Below are 22,989 nucleotides of genomic sequence, written 5' to 3' on the forward strand. Positions count from 1 at the left end.
CAAGCCATTAGAGTAAGAGGCTTTCCTCAGCTGTACTCTAAAGATAGAATGGGAATGGAATAGGATTTTGCGAATTCTTGCTCTAAGAGTCACTCCACTTAGTTACATCAGATATGCCAGTACTATAGCTGAACAGAAACTTATTGAGAGCTTTTATTTATTAGAAAATCACAATTCATTGAAATAACAATTGTTTCTCTGACTTAACAAACTTACCCTTTTCAAGGTAAACCTATCAAAAAAGATTCAAAAAGTGTTCCAATACTTTTTTTGGGAATTCTGGAACAGAAAAGTTTCTGGTTTTCAATCCAAAATAATATTTCTCTTTTAAAAAGTGAGCCAACTTATTTTATATATATATAAAATTTTGAAATCATAACAAAATGTTTCTCCTGATCTAACACAATATTTGCAAACAGAAGTCCAACTTCAGATTTCATTTATTTGGTAAAAGAAAAAAAACACTTACTGAAAAACTCTTTTGTTATGGGCAAATAATTTCTCATTCAGCTCTGTGTACTACCCACAACCGGTTTGTTCCCTATTAATAACAAGCAAGAAGAATCATACTGTTATTAGATGGCAGCACTTCTACCATTTTTCTTGAGTTGCCTCGAGGTGCCCTCACAACTAGTTTATATGTGTATGTGGTAGGAGGACGTGATTACACTGCTCTGCAGAGGCAGGGGCAGCCTCACTCTGAACAGCAGAGACTGCACCAGGCCGCAGCAATGGTGAAGAGAGTTAAAAAATGCCTTAGCTTTTCTTTTCTCTCCCAGCAGTAAATCTGTTAACTGGCTTCAGAGCTCCTTCTCATGCACTCAGCTTCATTAATGAGCTGTGGAAAGCCAAGTGGCTCAATTCCCTTAAAATCCTGGCAGACTGCAGGGATATTTGGCTCCTGCCAAATCCTGTAAGCACTTGGGGGGTGGTCCACTCATTCCATCATAATAAGCCTTCTTTCCCCTAACTGCCCAGCTTTCTTTCTACATGATCATAAGCCTGTGCTTGATGCTGTGGGAGTTACTGTATTGTCACCAATTCAGCACCATGGTTTCATTGCAGGAGAAAAACGCACCCGTCTGTGATTTCAGAAGCCATGATAAGGTTCTAGGATTGACAATCAGCTCCAAATATCTCAAAATACACAGCCTGGAGAAAGACTCAGCAAAAAAGATATGCTGAGCATGTTGAAATCTGTTGAAATTCAGGTTTGCAAATTGAGTGCAGCATACAATTCTGACCTTTTTAGATGCTGGAATCAATCATTAAAAACAACTAATAAATCATGGTATATCTTAGAAAGAAAAGTATCCAGGCTGTATTCTCTACTATAAAGGAACAAATCAACTACAGAATGGATATGGGGTGAATGCTGGCATAAAACTGTACATAAGCAGTAATTAGCTCTTGCTTTTAGGTATGTCTGCTACAGAAAATCTTATCTTGGTATGATATTGTGATACCTACTGTCAGAGAAAAGGAGAAAACATAAGGACGAAGTGTGAGCTTTGAAGAAATTACCTAATGATAGCCATGAGCCAAAATTGCACATTCTGCACTGTGGGGCATGTCTACAGAACACAACATAATGCTGTGCAAATAATCAAGCTGGTTCTGGTATTAAAAGCAGCATAACTGCATATATGCAGCAGCCTGCCTAAGCCAATTTAAATTAGCCTGGTTATTTAACTGCAGAGACAAAGTGATACTATGGCCCTGTATTCAAGCTATCTTGGAATAAACTTCAAGTTTTGGTTTGTATCCTAATGTTGCAGCAAATTCATTCTTTGTGTTAGTGTTCAATTGTTTTGAAAACCTATTTTTTAGTTCAAAAATCTTTTTTATACAAAAGTTAGCATGCATTGCTACAATCATTTGTCAGCCTTTAATCATGCCATTAACTGTTTGAAGCACAGGTTTGCTGTACTCAACCTCCCACTTCATAGTAAATAGTGTTTTGTTGCATTAAATCTCATGAGATATCCTATCTAATCTGTACTGGGTAATAATGTTCAAACCTTAAGACTGATTTATTTTTTCTTAATGCTTGTCGATTTTCTTTAATACAGATCCACCACAGATGAATAACGTCATGCCAACATCTCCCCTCCTTCCTCAGATGGCACATCAACATTCATATCCCAGCCTGGGACAGATCACAAACCCATATGAGCAACAGCCCCCAGGCAAAGAGCTTAATAAGTATGCCTCTCTAAAGGCAGTCGGTAAGTAAGAAACACGATGCATGATTTCTCCTTTAGATCAGTACGTTGCACTTGCTGTTGTCAGCTGACATTCTGCTTCAGAGTTAAAAAGAGTCTTGCTCATCTGGACTACTTCATGACAGAATTTCATGAAGAATATCATGTTAGTTGGAAAGGTATTAAAAATTAACAGGAGGACTACTACAATTAGTGATAAGAAAATTACATGTAAGAATTAGTGATCATATGCATGTGTCTCTATATATGCATACAAAATCATACCATACCTACTGTACACCATTTTTCAGTGAGTTTCACCTATGTTGTATGCATAGCGTTCAGCTCTAGTTCTTTATGCTCTGGATATGCCTACCTATCTGCACAAATGATAGAGGAAAAACATCAGATATGTTGCAAATTTAAAGCGTATAATTTAGACACCTGCTAAATACTTCCAAAAAGAGAAGATGTTTGTGTGCTTCCGAAGTAAGAGCTTTCACATTTTCTGCAGGATGTGCATTAGTAGGTCACTGGAGGAATATTCTGAGGCCTTATGATTTCAAACAATTAGTGCATCATAAAGCTCCTAATAAAGATCCCGGTGGTGGCTATTTTCTGTGACTAATTAGTGCCATACACTACTATTTTAAGCAAATGGGGGAACATCCTCAAAGAAACAGTTGTGGGGAGGGAAAAGGACAACAGCGGGTAAAGATTTCAACATAATTTTCGTATTGGAGGCATAAGCTGATAATGCTTTTCAGGGGCTATAAACACCTGCTGCACACCATGTGAAGACAGAAAGCCTTTATCACCTTACATTTCAGGCCCCTTCTAGACAATAAAAAATTAAGAACTGAGGGGGGTGTGTCTATTCATAAACAGCTTCTCACTAACCCTTGCTCAGCTTACACATATGGATGTTAACATCATTTCCCCATGAATTTAGAGCAGTATCACACTGCCTATTTCCAGACAGAGCTTTTTGGTTCAGAAAAACAGAACAGCTGAGAACATTCTGACTTAAGACTCTAGTATTCATCACGCCAGAAAATTTTTTCATAACAAACTGACATTCCTTTATTCAAACTTGAGGATAGCTGACCTCTAATAAAATGTACATCGAAGTCCCATCTCAAATAGTTTAGCTTTGCTTTTTGCTTGCCGCTTTTGTTTCTCACAAGTGGCATTTTTTAATCTGTTTATAAAAGACAAGGGTTAATAGCTTTCTGCTGAATTTTGAATACAGTCAGTGTAGCTTTACAATTCCTTCTTCAAAAGGTGATACTGTGTAATGATGTGGTGATTATCACAGATTTATGCACTGGTATCAAGCTTCTTTTTCAGATGTCAATTTAGGTCAAGCCAATCATCAAAGCTAAAAGGTACTTAAGCATAATAAAACAAGAGATGAAACACTCAAAATAAACTTCTCTCATCTGCCCAAGAGCCATTGAATGTACTTTTAAAAACAAAATTATTAAATTAGAACTTAGATATTTCTTGGGTATCTGAGTACAAGTTTTTAAAGCAGCTAAATTATAACCATACAGTTAAATCAACCTTGAAAGATTGTGCACTTCAGCTCCAGAAGTTGTATAATGCCTCTCAGAATCTTAAACTAAATTAAACATAACTTTCAGGGACATTTTCTTCCAGGAGGATTGCACCATCTTCCCATGCTTTTCCCCTCTCCTTCCTATCCCCTCTCTCTTTTTTTCCCCTGTAGATCTACTGGTCTTAGACCACATTAGCCAAGTTTTAGATTCAGGTGAATTTTCACAAGAAAAGTACAAAAGTGCTGCATTTTTATCCAAACGTTTCAGCAGAAAACAATAGAGATTTTAAAACTGTTATACATTCACACCTTCTGTCTGGACCTATGGAGCAACACTTAAATACGCTCAGTTTTAAACCACTTTCAGACTCTCAAGGCCATGATTCCTCCCAAGAGGCACCTCTTGAGTACATCCCAAGAACACGAAGCAGTTTTTCCATGATGCCAGCCAGGCCTGGGTTTGTGACCACGTTGACATCAAGCGAGCCAGACCGCACATTGCAGAGATTATATTGGCTTTATGAGAGCTCTGGGGGGAAATAGCAACCGGCCTACATCAGGCCCACAAATATAAATTTAACCTGACAACATCTTTTGAACAAATAGTCATAGACTGAGTTCACCCTGACCTGGTATTCATGTCACAGAGCGATGGCATTTTTCATATGCTAACATTCAGAGTCGCATTTACTGATTCCCATAGCATGTTAATGAGCGCATGTAGTCCATTTCCCTTTGCATTCATTGATAGTGGCTTGAGGGTAGATTCATTTGCCACAACAGAAATTTAATAAGGGATGTGTTCTATATTTCTCCATGCATTTGAGGCAAACCATACTCATTTAAGTGTCTCTTACTCTGCATGGTCCCATTGTTTGGGTGTAGTCCACTGTGCTAAATTCTCTTTTTTAATGGGTGGTGGGAGTGGAGGAAGAAGCATTCCTATTGCTTTGCAGCAACTGTAGCTATAGTACATTAATATCACTCATCATAATGTGGCCATAAGTGGTAAGGAGTTTAGATATCTGAAAAAGTGATGCTTTACCAGAGGCAGTATTAAATTAATTTCCACACAGCTGCTTTCTTCTGAACTACAGATGTCCTAAAAATTTGGCTGTCTAATTTTAGAAGTGAGCTACTCATCCATCAGTGACTGGCTGTTGTGAAAATTCAGTTCATGGAAAAGTAGGGAGTCACAGTAATCTCTGTTCTGGATCGTGTTCGGGACCTGCATTAAATTCAGCACCTAAGACTCAAGCGCTTGTGAAAACAAAAGACAACAGTGCCATTGCTATTAATTTGCACTGTGTTACTGAACGAGAACGACCAATACCTTGGTAGTGAGGCCAAGCTGTTCCCTAGGAAGCTATTTTAAAGCTACACCCTAGACTCCAAATCATATAGCTTAGCAGACTGCAATCTGAAGTTGGACTGTTCATGCATGTATTCAATGCAAAGTGTGCATTGCAGAGTGTCTGATTCAGCACAACAGGGGAGAATTGAGTCGAAAAGGCCAATGTGGATGTATTTTATTTAAAAAGCATAATATTTTTATGTGAACCAGTTCAAACTGCACAGCCAAACCCTTACACGCTCAATGGAAGAGGATATTTTCCTCATTTCTTGTTAGGAATTTCTTTATTTGTTGCAGCCTCCAGAATTCCTTAAGTACTGACCAGTGGCTACTGACCAAATTCACCTTACTGTCTGCTGGCATTTACATCTCTTAATAACGTGAGGACATTCTGTGGCTATTTTGTACTCTCAGATGAGTGCTTGGAGTGTAACAAGGTAATAGTGAGTTGAGATTTACTTACTATTTTCCTCACTGCATCAGAATTTTACTCTCCTACCTTAACACATATACCACCAGGGAATAATCAGCAAAAGGTAGCAAACTCCTTGGAAATGAGACAGAGCAACACGCACTTCCTGAAAGAATAGATAAGTAATCCACCTCCTGGCATCTCTAGCCTATCTGACTGACTGATAGGTGCGCTCTGTTCATCCATTATTTGTCCATTTTTGAACCAGAGAACCTTTTTTCAACAGTGTTAAATTTGTCCCACCAAGGAATGTCAGAGACTGTATCTGAGGGAAAAGGGTTAACAAGCTCTAAGACCTGTCCCACCAAAAGTGGTCACTGAATATCGTGTGGCAATAAAACACCCAGTGTTTAGATATTTCAATTTTTTGGTCACCCTGAGATGACATGATCCTGGTTTCCTTCAGTGCTTTTGCAGTATTTGATTATTTATGTGAAAAGTGCAGAAAGAGGTTTTTCTGCATAAATTATTCTTATTTCCAGTTCATCAACCATGTTTTTACTCCATGCTTAAATGGTTATTGCTCATTTAAGCAATCCTGGCATGTCTAAAGCATGTGGATGGAGATCTATCTGAACACCTTCATGAAATTCAAGTCCCAGGACATACAGCGTAGTTCATCACAAATTTTTATACACGTCGTTTGGACACTCATTCAGAAAGCATGAACAATCCAACTTTGAATTCCACTCTGCTAAGCTGTAAGAGTTGGAGTCCATCCTGTTGCTTAATAAGAGTTTCCTAGAGCTCAAATTGGCCTCGCTATCCTGAGGTATTCGTTATATTTATCCAGTCACTCACATTGTTCTGCGAGCCTGGCTCAGTTACAGTTAATTTTCTTTCCTGAGTTTCAGGGAGTGCAAAGTGACTAACTTTCTTTAGAACTTCTTACAAAAATTAAAAAATACTACAAACCCAACTTTCTAAAGTCCTGCAGGACTGGGAGAAAGATCACTCAGCTGCTGGAGAGGTGCACAGATATACATGTAAAAACTGAGAATACAAGTATTTCTACAGTTTAACATGATTTTATATTTCTTTCATAAACTTTCTTCTTCCCCTTTCTCACGCACACATACACACACAAAACTTTAAGGAACTGACTGGGCATGACTTAAGACGAGATAACTCAGCCAGTTAAAATTTTTGCCAAAAATAAAAAAATACAATGGACAGAATTGCTCCCTGAAACTCAGACCCAGAAGACATTCAGTGATGCTGGGAGCTTTAGTCTCCTGTGGGATGAAATCAGATCTAATTGATTGGATATAGCGAAGCTAGAAGGAGGATATAATTGGCAGCAGACTCACCATCTCATCTCTGAGTCTACAGCTCCCAGCATTTCTTGAAGCTTCACAGTTCTTTGATCCCAAAGGAAACATTAGACAGTGCTCCAGCTCTGCTTGCAGCTGCAAAACTCCAAAGTGAGATTCTGCAAATATGACACTCAAAGAATAAATATCTCCTGTTTAGGTCACTGTTACTATGTAGAAAATATTGCGGCCACAAGTGTGCAAATGCACAAGGCAACATTTCCTTCAAAAAGGTGAAGCATGTGAGAAAACAGTCCAGTTTGTTTGTCCTTTACATCTACACACACAGAAGGATCCAAAGGGGTAGATCACCATAAGGTTAACTCTAAGGTGTTGCCTTTGAACCATCCTCTTCTCTGATGTGAAATTTGGTGGTGCCTTCTCTTCAGCTTCAAATCTTCAATTTCCATACAATGATTGTAACACTATGCTGATACAAGATCTGTCTTATGAGAATAGAAGTGACTTCACATCTGCCCCCTAAGAATCTGATACCTATCTCACCAGAAGATGAGATTCTGTACCATTCGCTACAGTTCATTGTGCTCTGCCTCAGGGGCCTCTGTACAGAGACAGGGAGAACTGGAAAGAAATACTGTAATTGGAAAAATGGAAACACACAACAGGGAAAAAGGCCTGCCCATGCATTCACAGGGGTTGATGTAGTCAACTTTTAGAAAAAATAGAACTACAGATTTATTGGACACAATACGTTTGTGTTACTCTCCTATACCAACCACACTGTTACACTGACAGGTAAATATTCATGTTTCTTTGGAAGGCTTAAAAAGGAATCGTGCTTTCATTTCAAAGAGTAAAGAAATTTTCAGCTATTACTTCCATAAGCAGTTGCACAAAAATGGATTAAAAAAGTCTGGGACATGGGAGTAGCTCCCTGGATTTAACACTACGAAAACAGACAGGAAAGTACAGATTAATGCATCATTTGTCATATCCAGAGGGTGGCTCAGTTAATGATTTCATATATCTAGAGGTATGTTCAGTGTCATAGATAATGATAGAATAGGCAATCTGCCCGATTCAACACTGGAACTATGGATCTGTCTCGAGGAAGTATGACATAAAAGCTTGGTATCTTTTTATTATTATTACTTACTTAGCCCAGTGTGGCTGAAGAATTTGAAGATTTTGAGTGTTAATTTTTTAAGGAAGTCTTTCATACTTTAATCTTTGCTTCTCCTTCAGGCACAGGAGAAAACCCAAGAAGCACTCAGCAGCAAGCCTCCCTTTACCAACCCCCCTGCTAGCACTGTTCCCTCAGCCTTCCCATTTCCCAAGTAGATGAAATGCCAGTGTCACTTGTTCCACGTATGTCTTCTGCTGAGTCTCCCCAAACTTCACATCCTGCCCAGTGTGTGCAGACTTTCAAGACCTTTTCTTGCTTCCACGAAATCATTTAATTGTTTCCTCTGTTATTTACCAAACTGACTTCTGATACCTGCAGGCACTCTGTCACAGGTAAATAAAAAAACGCTTGGGGAGTCTTGATCAAAATATTTTCCTATTTTATCATCCAGCACACTCATTTCTTCTTCCAGTGAGGTAGCTGTATTTTAATTATAAATATGTTGTTTGTGAAAAGCCTCAGTATCTTAGGCAAGATCAGTTGCATCGCTGACATTCTTTTACAGCCTTTTAAAGAAACATTTTACTATAAAATCTACAGGGTGATATTCTTTCTGAGGCTGGGGAATTCTGCTGTAAGTAATCAGACTGCAAACCAAGCAGCCATTGCCCGTGCCATCCTTTAGGAAATAAATGGAGCTGTGAAAAGCTAACTCTTTGGGGTTACGTTGGTCTTAGCAGAAGTGACATCTAGGCTGCTGGGAGGAAACTGCAAATAGTCCTTTTACAAGAAGCAGTTTTAACACCAAAATAAGATGCTCTTAAATATTTCCATCTACGTTGTCTCATTTTAAAGGATTTAGCAACACATTGAACTTGTGAAAGAAAGGAAATCTAACCTTCAGGTCCATTTAGTTTAAGTTTATCTCAGGATTTTTAGTTTTCTGGGTTGGATTCACAGCTAGTGAATTTGTTTTGTCTGCACATGGTCCACTACCTGGTTTTATGGTGGATGAAAAATGTTTATAAGGATCTATTAAATTCTTGACCTATTTTTCATGCCAAAATAGCAAATTTAAATCTGTGCATCCTTAATTGTTGTTCTTGAAATTGATATTCTTTCCACCCATGTTCCCTACAGTGGATTCCCTACAATGGAGAAACAGCTATTTGTTCTTGTTACCAGCATGTATTTTAAAACAGTGAAAATGAAACCATCACTAATAAAGTCATAAAAGTTCAGATTATAAATGCCACTGCACAATCCATTTGTAGTTATATATCACAGAGAACTCAAACCCTTCCACTAAAAATTAGGTTCGTTCTCTCGTTTCTCTCCGGGAAACCGGTTGATTTTTAAAATCCTTATTATGTGATAATGAATCAAAATGAAACAAAAAAAAATTTTCTCTTTTTTATAACACACAATGGGCAGATCTAAACTAACAGTAACATGAGTCCAGTTGACCACTAGAGAATGCTAGTCTTTCAGGGTCTTTTTACTGTCTTTTGTTTGTCTTTTGTCTTTGAAGACTGCAGTCTTCAGAGGTAACAAGCTTACAATAACCAGCTTTATTTCCATCTATTGAGATCAGTGACGGCCACAGGAAGGAAACTAGTAAATCTAAATCAAGCATGGGTTATTTAAACCTATTTCTATGAAACGTTAATGAATTATGCATGAGATCTTTTTACACATTAAGTGATGTGAAGACATGAGCGAGTGAAACTTTACACTTAGGCTATACCACTAAATAAAAGCGAACCAAGAAAAAACAAAGCTCAGCTCACGTGAAGACAAAGTCTAATAATGTTAAGCATTTTCACTTGCAACCCTTCTTAAACATCCTTCTCTGTAACTGTTTTATTTTGCACTATAAACATATATCTACATATAAATATACTTCTCATTCTGCAATGCAAACTTTTTTATTGATTATTTAAGAGTAGAGGTTGATCACAAAGATATGAAAACAATTGTGAATACTTGCAGATAAATAGCAACACTGTGGGATCCCACCTAAAACCTAGATTTAATCTGAAGTGCGACTTTTACAGTTCCAACCATAGAGCCTACACATCAATTGCACTGATTGTTCTGAACATACTCCACTCATTTTTTCCTCCTGTACTATTAGCTGTGCAGGTAATTTACGGCAATATTTTTGCAATAAGAGTTTCATACAGGTGCTCAACATGTGATATCCTGCAAGTAGTTCTCAGAGATGCCAAATTATTAAAACTTATAACTTTACTGGTGACCCAAATCCCCCCCTAGATGTTTTTCAGAAAATTAACAGAGATTTTGAGAATCTGAGTTCATCACCATTTTTAAACACCTGCAATGCTTAGAAAGTGTTCTAAACTCAGCACATGGAAGTGAAGTTCTAAATGATTTTAAAGTGTCAACTTTGGATGAATTCTGGGGAAAAAGTTTTGAAGACATTTTCTTGAATTAAATTAAAAGTTTCTCTAACTAGAGGCTTTCAGGGACCACTTTTATTTATTGAGTAGTCTTTCATATTTACAATATTCAAATACAAATCAGGTTATAATGAAAAGTAGCTTTTTAAGGAAGGGCTTTGATTTAAATTTTCCCAAGAACTGACCAAAGAGAACAAGAATAATGGAATGAAGCCAGAAAGTACAATTCTGAAATCCCTCTACAATCAATATGCTTAATTCGGGAATAAATTTAGGAATTTTGGGTTTGGGAAGAAAACTCAGTGAGAAACAGACTTCAATTCCTATACTCATACTTTATTTCCCACAGTTCTACTGACTCACATTGGGGTTGGTTTTGTATGAAAGTATTATTTCTTCAAGTACATCAGAATCTGCCTCCATGCGGACAACAGAGCTTTAAACTATTTCATTCAAGTCTATGGCACTTACAATGTTTGTGACGTGAACATGCGTTCAGGTTTAGCTTGGTAATTTTAAGCAGTTATGAGGATTACTTTGTTGCAAGTCAAGTTTACTTAAGTAAACAAATAATACTTTTTTTCGTTCTAACCAGGTTCAAAAACTCAAACCAAAGAAGCTTTAACACTCTTCAGCTTTGTACATGGATATAAGTCAACAGCAATAGTGTGATGTTCTTCAGAACTAGCCGTGAATACTGATGAAGAATAGTAAGACAACTGATAGGAATTAATCCCTTATTAACTATATAATATAAATAGCAGCCATTATCTGTCTGCTATTTTGGTTCTGCAAAGGATGTTCTAAAGACAGTAAATATGTTTAAGAGAAATTACACAGACAAAAGCCACAGAGATTGTTGCTTTACTCCTATGCATTCATATAATAACAAAGGGCTTGAGGCACGGAGGGAAGAAGAGCAATAGCATGATTTGTAATGCACACAGTTAATTTTTCCAAAAGTCCCTCCCCTGACAGCTTATTTGAAGAAGGATAAGAGGAAAAGAGAAACTAAAAAAAAAAATCTGATATGTAGTAGCTATGGTACTACAGCATCAAAAAAATCACCACGGAAGTATCAGTCTGTACCATCCTAATGATAATATTAAGTACAATAGGTAATTTTTATAGTGGGAAAGTTTGCAAAGCTTTCTAGTCTATGGAAGGTGCTCCTGCAAAAAGTTCACCTTCCCTTGCAAGGGACCTGCCACAGCGGGGGAGGAAGATCTGCAGCTCAGTGCTGTTGGTTCTCATTTTCACAAGTCATGGTTATGATTGCAGTTCCTGGAAAAAAGGTAGAGGTGGGAGCTGAACACTCCGCTATGGCAGAAGTCTTGTGTGTGCGCGCACTATTAAATATTCATTGAAGTGAGCTTCATTACTGATTCTTCCTCGACTGTCTGTCAGTCACAAATGCTTTTGCTTTATATGAAGGCTACTCAGAGGGTTCTGTTCAGAGCAGGCATCAGTTCTGCTTTGCCTTTGGGTTTGCCCAATCTGTATGAAAACCTTATGAAACTGATTTTCTTCTGACAGTGCAAGTTTGGCAATTGCCAGGGAACACTATTTCTTTTTAGTTTGACACACATCTCTGGTTTGGAAACCTCTGACAATTATGCACAAGTCTTTAATAATACAAATGCCATGCAGTCTAATAGGAGGGAGACAGGAAGAGAAGGAAAGGAGAAGAAAAAAACAGAACTGAATGTGTGCAAGTACAGCTATGGAATTACTTCTGAATTTTTTTTTCTTGCTTAATAACTCTCTCTTGAAGAGGATCCCTTCTGGCAAAAAGAATAGAATAAGATAACTTTGTAATAGAAACAACTTATGCCACAGCCAATTTTGGGAAAAAAAAATTACTTGAATCCGGAATGACTGCTAAAAATTCTTTAAAATTATAGCAGTTAAAGAACAGATCAAATAAAAATAACTCCTGCAAAAAATAGTTATTACATCACTGGGACTTTTTTCCATTTAACCAGTACAATTCATAAAGCCTTCAGGCCTCACCCCGTATTCAGAAATAATGGTGTAAATCTAGTATGACACCAGTTGAAAGACAGAAAAATGCAGGTTTATTTCAGGACTAAAACGATGTCTTAATTACATATTCAGAGACCTGAACTGGGTCTTCTGTGTCCTCATGCAGCTTTCTACATCATCACAACTAGGAGTATTTGTAGGTGATTTGTAGCCGATTCAGACATATGTTTAAGAGTTATAACCAGCAGTATACCAAAAGAAACAAAAACATCTAATAAAAAGTATTAAAACTGAAAATGAAATTCAGCACACAGAAGAATGCCAAGAGCGATATGTGAAAAAATGAAATTAGGTTCATGCTAAGAACAGTTATTACAAATAAATGTGGTCATATAATATAATGGCTTTTTCAGTCAATGTTAAATAAGATAAATTGACACCTTAAGGAAAAACAAACACACATTTTTAGACGCTGAATGTCATTGCAGAACACTGTGAAATTTTTTCCAATGTGACCCACATACTACTTAGTGTGCAGCCTGCCAGGACAGTCCACCTGGTTTGCGGTCTACTCCCAGGAGCAAGGCACATTGCTGTGTGCAGACTGCCTGAATTACTCTGACCGCAGTAGTAGGGCCTGTTATTGCACATGACTGCACACTTTTTCTGCAAATGTACAATGAAGTAGTACTCCTGGAATAGTTAGGAAGCCCTGCCCTTAAACAAACTGAAGGTCCTCACTGACCAAAAAGGTTACAAACAATTTCATATTACTGTTGATGTATGAAAGCATTGCTGCAAACTTTTGACACAATCAGATTTGTCCTAACTGACTTGCTTGAGAAGCATTAAAAACTAACCAGTGAAAAAGCAAGCAAGATTACTGAAGGAAGAAGTGGAAGAAGCCTTTTAAGCACATCTCCTAAGTATTAACCTCTTTGGCTTCGGACAGCATTTTTAGAAAGCAAACCAACCCTCACTTCCTATAATCAGTTTATGCTGCAGTCATGCCATATTCAGAAGTTAAGCACGACAGCATGACTCCTTAGATAGTTTCTATTTCAAAAGGCAAGTTTTCTTACCGTATATAAGGTTTCCAGTAAAACTCAAACAGATAAATATGCCTAAATGAGATAAAACAATATAAGTATTTCACAGTAGAACTTTTCATATTTATTTGCCATTGTAGATGCCATGAAAGGACATGAGCTTAGAGGCCTTTAGGAAAAAAAAAAACCACCAAACAGATTTACAGTTACAGGACAGCCACTGGCTGCATTTTCAAAGAAAAGTTAGAGATTTGAATACGTAATTCTCTTAGACTTCTTTTACAATTTCATCCACTGGTTCAAGAATAGAACTGGCAATCTTATTTCCTTCTCGAGTTTATCATTCATTGCACAATACTGAACCAGCAATTTAACATCTTGAAACTTGAATTTAACATTTTAAATCACTTGAAGATATAACAACATAGCGTGATCTTTGTCTATCTGCATGCAACAGATCTCAGGTCTCCTGAAAACATCTACAATAACATGATATAGCCACAATTTGTTTCCAGGTTGACAGAACCTATTATATTCTGGTAAATAAGAAAATCTCTGTTTTTCTTAGTCTGGTTAGATACAAGTATTCTTCATGTCATTGGTCTCGACATTAGGTACAATGTGGTGTGTCTGGAGTATTTTGACTGAAACCAAATCATGATATCACTGCAGTACTTTTCAAAATCGAATCATAAATATTGCAATTTAATACTATGTAAATCAATGCAGTCAAGTATACAAAGCCCACCTGGAAAAGCTGTTTTACATGTCCAAAGAGAAACCTGCCTAAACTTACACAGTAAATAAATGTTTGTAAAAAGAAAAAGAAAAAATAGGCTTTACAGTGCTATGGGGTTTTGGCACGTTGTCAGAAGAGGGGTGCTCTGCTCACAGACATGTAGCTACTCTTATGTTCCAGGGAACTGCAACCCTGTCCATGAGGTACTACACATGATGTCTGGTGCCTGAGGAGTTAAACAAATTCTGTCTCGGCATCCCCAGCCAAGCAGCAGCCTTTGCTGCCTGTAGTGGATAAAGAGAACATTGCTGAAACTGGAGGGTCTACTTACCAAGTCTAATTACATTCTTATTCTAAACCATTCCTAATGTTTTTCAAAACTCAGAAATATTCTGGCCTCTTCAGCCTTTCAGAAACTGTCACGAAAGTAATCAATAGAAGAGAAGAAATGTTTGGGCCTACATATTTATGTTTCATCATGTCTCATATGATGAAAGTAGAATTTTATTTCACTGGGAAAACAAAATGCAGTTTTGTGTCTGGAGGTGGACAAGCTCCTTTCAAACAATGTCTGCAGAAGAAAAAGTTGATATGATATGTCTTTTCATGCTTGCTCTCTCTCCAGATCACTCTAAGAAATGAGTAAATAGATAAAGTGGTAAAGGGGGCCGGGAGAGGAATAACACAGAGCCACAAAAAGTAGGTTCTATCAAAATTATGAAAGTAATTTATGGGTGGTTCTATGCAGTATGTATTTTTCTTTACCTCTATCAATAATCGGGAATAAAGATCATGAGAAAGAATCCACAGACATAAAATATTATCTTCCTTTTCAGAACATCTTAAATAAAGGCAAACTGGTGTTGAAGCTTTTGGGGGAAGAAAGATGAATATTTAGGACAGAAATCAATGCATTGCAGCCCACAGGCTGAATTCTGCATTCTCAGAGCTCAATACAAGAATGGAGAAGGAGGGATGCAAAAATGATTTTAAATGGCCTTCACCCTTTATTAGAATTTAGTACGGTTTAAAATTGCCCCACCTTATACAAAGCCACTACAGTGCCCATGAAATGAGAACAGCCAGTGACCAACCATGAAGTAGCTACATTCCTTCCTCTTGGCCTCATACAGATCTATCATATCATTCTACCCACTGCTGGCATTATATGAACAGAATTGTGTCTACCTGCAACATCTAGCTGTATTCTGTTTTCCAGTAGACTTCACATTATGCAAAGCAAATTCTTCTATATGCTCCATGATGCCTGGCAAACCCCTTCATTCAAACAACAGGTCATTAGTTATTTGTTTTACTGGATGGAACACACTTTTCAGTGAATTTATTGGATCCAATTCATACCTGGGGACAGCTAATCTGAACTCAGTCCATGTTAGTTTTTTCCCCTCACCCAAGAAAAAACTTGTGCTAGTGTAGAAATGATACTTCTTTGATTTTCAGTGAACTCCTGCAAAAACTCTCATGTAGAGTTGGCTTATATCTTGGAAGCCTTTGAACATATTGTCTTAGATGCCAGCTTAGAAAAGCAAATGAATAAGCAATCACACGTTCAGACAGGATCAACAACAGCACCACCAAAGGCAGCATCCTAGTATTTCCCTGGGCAAAATTCTTGTGTGTCTTTGAGACAGGATTCATTACCCTTTTGTCTTTCCTTGAGTTTTCGCTTTCATTACTTAGAGAGAGAAATGTGAGATTCCCATAGCTTCAGGTAACTACACTAACGTCTCAGCAAAGTCATGGCTGTAGAAGCAAAGCCTTGTTATAAACTGTTGAATATTACATAGGGATAGCTTTACTGTTACACAGAAAACATCTACAAATAGGCAGTTAGTGTATTTTAGCTGTTATCTAGTGTATCATTGTAGTCATTTCATTGCTATCGTGTCCCCCAGCACTTTCCATTGACTTGCTTTCTGTACCTCTAGCCCTAAATTTGAAATACAGTGTTTTTGTGGCTAGAATAAAATTCTGCGTTTCACAAAGTAGTTCTTAAAATATGTTCAGATAACAAACAATTCTGTGAAACATCTACTGAGAAACAGGGTTCCCTATATATTTTTGTATCTTCTGACTGTGACTGCAAGCTCTCACGGAAGCTTTTTTTTTCCCCCAATGTCTTTAGAGCTTTTATAAGGGCTCACTCCTTTGTGGATTCTCCTCTCTCACTTCAGAGGTTTCTTCCCACTCCTAGGTGCCTACTTTCACAAAAGCTGTAGGACATAATTATCTTTCAGGATTCTACACTCCTCCCATAGCTGTAAGAAGTGGTGCAACAATTCAGAGCCATTTTATGGACCCACAAAGATAAGAGGATTGTCAATAAGGAAAAGAGTAAAAGAATACTACTTTAGAATTACACAAGGCCTCCTTATTTAGCTGTACTTTCTACACAGAAATACTTGTAACTGCAATATTTTACAAGAAAAAGAAAGCATTACACAATGCTAATGCATGTTCACACGACTCTTTATGCCAAAAGTGGTTACACAGCCACCGTGAAGACTTAGGGAGCAGAACAAGATTACATAGCTTCAGGGCCACCTCGCCACACAGATAACATACGCTCAAATAAACGCATTGAGAAATCCTGGCCCTATTACAGCCACAAGGATTTTTGCCACTGATTTTCAAGAAAACATGTTTTCATCCATGGTATTTAGTCTGTAAGTGACTCACTAGTTTACATGCTTTTTTTGTATAACTGTGGATTATGAAGAAATATGTGAAACTTCCACGTTTGGTCATGGCCAATCATCAATCAGCGAAAGAACAAAGCCTTTGTTAGTGACAGATTCAGGCCGAATGGTGAAACTTGAATCAAAATACACCATCAAAAGCCCATTCCTTTCTGGCCACCTCATCTAAATGAGCCTATACTCACTGAAATTTTCCTAGGCATTCCCATGACCTTGCTATCCCAAGCAGCTTGGTAGCCATCTCCTTTCAAAATCAAAATTCAAAAAATAAGGCAAGGGTCCTAACCTGAGACATTTGACACCGATACTGGCAAAGTCAAGATAAAAATAAAACAGACAGTTGTCGTCACTTTAAAGCATTGCTGGATTCAGATATGAGTGAGGAGTGGAGCAATCCACCTTTTAGATGATAGACTCATGGTTGTACAACTGCTCCATCTGAGTGGGATTTAAATCTACAATTCCTACCCAGCAAGGTCCATCCCAGCTTCTGCTAGGATGGTCCCCACCCAGATTCACGTCCTGATGAACTTGTGCTGTGGAGCAGAAGAAAATTCAAGATTTATTAGTCTAGAAAGACAAAGGAAGAGAAAGCATCTCTAGCTTAATAGTTAAGGCACTCAGCTGGGAGGGAGGAGTCCTGCTTTTGATCCTTACACTGTTGCTATATTTTTTTAGTTATTCATTTCATGCACAGCAGGAACAAAAGCCCAAGTTCTACCCCCTCCCAGGCACATGCTTTAGGCTGGAAAAAATTCATATTTCAACATTTTTTCCAGATGAACAGCTACAACAGTAACTAAATTTGTGGATGCATTACCTTAAAGGAGTAAAAACCTTATAAAAATATTGAAACTGAGAACATTTGTATAATTAGCTGCCAAGACTGGAGGGAGGGAACACAAAGAATAACACTCAGAATTAAAGCCCTTCTTTTACTATTGTTCATTTGGCAATTTTGCAATTCTAATTCTTTACTCCTTTTGCAAACATGACAGTGATATCTTTAAATCCTATTTTACTGATTTATATACATAAGCCAATGCAAAAGACACTTCTATAGCACCTTTCATCTGAAAACTCAGTATACTCTACAAATAGCAATTAATCTTTATAACACTTAACTACCTCCTCCAATGTGTTAACAGCTCATTTTACAGCTGGTGAAACCAAGGCAGAGGAAAGTTGAGTCATGTACCTAAGGTCACATAATCCACCCTGTAACTCCAAAATGTTTCTTTGCATGTTTCAAAGTTCACAAAATATTTATAGGGGCTGGTTAAGAGGAAAAATGAACTTCCTGAGATTCACAGTTGATTTTTAAAGTAGTTGGCATCAGGATACTATAAATATGCTTTTCTTGATAAAATATTTGTTACAAAACCATGCTCAATATTACTCTTCTGAATCTTTTCTGCTTTGCAAATCAGAAGTAAAAAAACCTGTTTTTGCACTATACTAGCATCAGGTCACTCACACCAGGGCATAGCACACTGGTATTATAAAATCTATGATCTAGTCAGTAGGCAAGAATGAGGACTGCTTCAAGACTTGCCAAAAGCCCTTTTGAGCAACTGAACAATTTGGTTTTATCAATGCTTTTTTTGCTACATTTTTGCTACAATGATATTTTCCCCCACCCAAGTCTGGTACATGTGCCTATGTGTAAGCCTGCGCGTGTATGCTGAAAGAAGACTGTTTTGAAGACTGTTTTAAACACTGTTTTAAAACATTAGATAAAGAAGCTGGCTTTCACTGTTAGCATTTAACTCCTAGGCATACATAAGAAATTCTCAGGCAAAACCCTGCAAACCATTATTTGATCAGGACAAATACAAACAGCAGCTCTCCCACACTGCCATTGCCACACAAAACACATGCAATCAGCCATTCGTCATGTGTTTGCCAGCTTTCTGCTTGACTTTGCTGATGAGGATTTACACATCAAAGCCTGGTTTGTTCTCTTCAAGCCCAGTTTCCAGACAACAGTTGAGAAGTCCCTAGAAAGGGACTATGGAATAAATTATTTAAAGCAACTTTAATGTAACTACATTTACAGATTTAATCATTTCACTGTCTGATCTTCCATAAGAAACAAATAAGGAGTTGAAAATTTTACATATAACATGGCATAAACAAGAGCAAAATCAATCTCATAGATGTGTCATAGGTACAGTCCTTGTGAGGCTGATTTCTTCCTTGCTTAGTTTTTACAGTGGGGGTATTGTTTATATGCAACAGTAATACAATTTACTCCTCTGTGAGGACATAAATCTTGATGTGTTTGGAGAACTGAGTAACATATCTAATGTCTGTCAAAATTCAGAGATCCAGGACCATTGCTGGCAGTGGGAAAAGGTGCAAGCGAGAAAAACCATGACACTAAGGAAGTAGCTTGAGCTTGTTGTGGCCTTTTTCACTCAGCCATACGAGAGAGAAAAATGGCACGAAAAATCAGGCAACGCAAATATCTGCAATTTTTGGTCACTGTTTACATAACTGCATCACCACTGTTATTTTTCTAAACAGAAGTCATTATTTACCTTGTCATTGATCATCAAAGGTCTTGATTACGTAAGACAAATTGCTGTAGCTTAACTAAGATCAAATTAATAGTATGAACTTACAATTTTACACTATTCTTACATGAGATTAGCTTAGTTTTTCATTTTTCTATGCAAATTAAACCAATTTAAATGTGAAATAGGCAGACAAATGTATCTATATTAGGAGCTGGACATAATTAACTACACTGAATTTAAATTACATAAGCTAGTGTGACTTTTCATATATAGACAAGGTCTAAGTCGTAAGATACAGATACTGTTTTGTGGCATTCAGTTAATACTAACAAATTAAAAGGACAAGCCACATTTAGAACTGAAAAAAGCTCTTCCAAAGAGAAACAGGTACAACTTCTTGATTATTCAGACTACAGATCTCTAAATCAAACACCCCAAAATCAAAGCAGAACTTAGCAGGTTCTCTTTGTAACACATTACAGGTCTATCAGCAATTGTAACTGCGCATCCTGTACAGAAATTAGAATAGGTCATTATATACATTCTGTGATTTAAAACAGAAGACACCTGTATGCTACAGAAAAGCATTCACTCATCGATTAAAAAAGAGACAGATGGAGATGGGTAAAACATACAAAGCCTAGTTTTATGGCACAGATGAGCAATTTCAGTTCATTGAAGAGGAAACGCCTTTTTAATGACAAAATTAAGGATTTAAGAGCAAAGACCAGTTGCATGGTCATTATACAAAAAATGTCATGAGATGATAAACAGCAACTGCTTTTGGTAATATTCCTCCCTGTTCAGGGGCCAGGTCAAGGGGGATGCAGAACTGAAGCCTGATCTTGAAAATTAATATGGTGCTCATGGGAAGTTCACCACCTTGCATAAAGATCCAGTTCAGAACTAGAGAGAAGGAGAAAATTCAGAGTGCAACAAAAGCCTCCTAGCAATACTGGGGGGGAGAGAATAATAGGGAAAATAAACAAAAACAGTGCAGGGAATTAAAAACCTACTCATCATGAAGGCAAGAGGAGCTGGAAGACACTTGTCCCCTGAGGGACACCACTCGTCACTGATCTCCATCTGGACATTGAGTTGTTGACCACTACCCTCTGGATGCGTCCATCCAACCAATTCCTCATCCACCGGACAGTCCACCCATCAAATCCATAACTCGCCAGTTTAGCGAGAAGGATGTTGTGGGGGACCATGTCAAAGGCCTTACAGAGGTCCAGATAGACGACATCGGTAGCTCTTCCCATGTCCACTGATGTAGTCACTCCATCATAGAAGGCCACTAGTTTGGTCAGGCAGGACTTGCCCTTGGTGAAGCCATGCCGGCTGTCTCGAATCACGTCCCTGCCCTCCATGTGCCTTAGCATAGCTTCCAGGATGAAGTTATGCTTTCTCCTATATGAAAAGCCTAGCATAATGGCATCCAAAAATATATTAGAGAGAAAATAAGGGATGGGAGGTGGCATGGATTTTTCTTACTGATGTACCTGTAACTGTATCTGGTCCACAGATGTAACTGTGCATGACCTACTATAAACTGTGTAACATTTTTCTTGTGTTCAACTGATTTTTTTGTCCCCTCCGTCTTTTAAATCCAAATAGCTGACAAAGTCAACGATGACTTCTACACCAAACGCCGACATCTTGCAGAACTGGCTGCCAAGGGGAGCCTGCCACTCCATCCAGTGCGCCTAGATGAAGACAGAGCTTACACGATCGACAGTGGCCTAACCAAACAGAACGGGCAGAAATCCAAAATCACAAAGATCCACACACACCCATTAGGCTACAATTCCCACTACAAGACCTGGGATCCCAACGACCAGTCTCTTAGACGGCAAGCATACACAAACAAGGGGAAGCATGGTATGGCAGACCCAACGTTAAGCGACCCACTGACAACCCGGAGCCAGCATTATTTGGGCCCACAGCCATACTTCATAACTAACAGCAAGACAGAAGTAACTGTTTGAGTTTGTTTTCCTTTTTTTTTTTTTTTTAAATGAAATCCTTTAAAAACCACACACAAATACACACACAACACAAACACTCAACTGAAAGGCAAAAAATAAATTTCAAAATATAAAATAAAAAAAAAAAGGAAACGGAAGGAAGGAACTTCCACCTGGACACTCTTGGTATCCAACCAACTGTAGGCCGAAGAGTTAATACCATTCAGCAATACATACTGAAGGTTGAATTATAAACTCCATTTGTATTTCACAATGGAACACAAACCCTTGTGACTAAATTTTTTTACTTGAAACTAAAATCCATGATGAGAAGTAGCACAATCTAGAGAAACTTTATGTCTGCTTAAACATTTACACTATGTTCCTGCCTTGAGACAGAGGAAGAAAGAGAGAACAATATACTGTAATATATTATTTCAGAGAAGAATTTTGTATAAAATCTATTAATAATCACTAGACCTGTGAAAAGCCAAGAGCAAACATCTTGGTACAACCCCTAACATCTATTATTGTACTTTCACACCATCCTATAGAAAGCGCAAAAAATATATATACGATAAGGGACAAAGACTCTTTCACAAGGAATTTATGAAGACTGTTATGATTAAGAGCATATGGGACCTTTCTGGCTGTTAGAGAATTCTGCAGGATGATAACAAACAGCAGAAGATTTTCTTTCAGTTTACTTCATTTGATTTGAAATTTTTGGGAACCTCCAAAATAAGAAGAGACGTATCATATGACTCAGAAAGCTGCTGGGGGAATAAGGGCATCAGAATATTCCCTCTCAGTCCTCCTGTTTTCAGGCAGATGGTAACAATTCTCACTTTGCAGACTGTCAGGACTTTTTCTTCACCTAAATGTTTTGCCTATCTTCAACTGCTTCAGACTGAAATTAAGCGTGGGTGGTGCCTTTACTGTATATTATTGTTCAATGACAGTCTTGTTTCTCAAAGTGACCCCTCTGTTCCTTTAAGCTATTTCCTCATGTTTTGCTAAGGATGACAAGGGTTCTGCCCTACTCAGCCTCCTCTGTTTGTCCTGAAGGGAAACTGGACTACATCTCCATCAGTGGTTGCACAGTCAATACTATTTAGTTAGCCCCTCCATTTTCCCAATTTAAACTTTTTCCCTCTAGTCTCTCATTTTGTATTTGCTTTTAGCCATGGTAGTTCTCTGTAGTTCAACTAAATGTTATATGGTATATTGTCTCTATCGTTTGGCTTTCTATAGTGGCGTTCCCTCTTGGTGGACTATTTGGTGGAAGAGGCTAACGGAGTAGCCTCAAATGTCAAAGAGATCTGGGTTTAAACTAAACAAACAATTGGACTCGTGGTCTTGACTGTGGTTCTGATGAGCAGGATGCCTTGTTCGTATGAGTAAAACCACTCTTGAATTGGGCACTGGTAGTAGACTCGCAGTCCTGGGCCTGTAAAGGCTTTGGCACATCTACAAAGAGCTAAACAGAGTTGGGATGGGATGGCGGTGCTGCAACAGCCTGATGGCAGGCAATGCACTCAGTCTTCACTTAAATTCCTGCCCTTCCCCCCAAACAAGTCATTTGGCTA

The 22,989-nt window shown here is 37.9% G+C and overlaps 1 protein-coding gene across 1 annotated transcript in view; it reads left to right on the forward strand.

Annotated features, from left to right (window-relative positions):
- Window positions 1–21,421, forward strand: part of LOC104084328 (protein shisa-9-like) — a 31,215-nt gene extending 9,794 nt beyond the window's left edge. Inside the window, exons 2-3 of the mRNA XM_009588111.1 lie at window positions 2,073–2,228; window positions 21,051–21,421. Of these exons, the coding sequence (XP_009586406.1) occupies window positions 2,073–2,228; window positions 21,051–21,421 (527 nt within the window). The remainder of the gene's footprint in view (window positions 1–2,072; window positions 2,229–21,050) is intronic.
- Window positions 21,422–22,989: the final 1,568 nt, after the last annotated feature.

This window comes from Fulmarus glacialis, unplaced genomic scaffold (genome assembly GCF_000690835.1).
Source record: "Fulmarus glacialis isolate BGI_N327 unplaced genomic scaffold, ASM69083v1 scaffold40791, whole genome shotgun sequence".
Lineage (NCBI taxonomy): Eukaryota > Metazoa > Chordata > Aves > Procellariiformes > Procellariidae > Fulmarus > Fulmarus glacialis.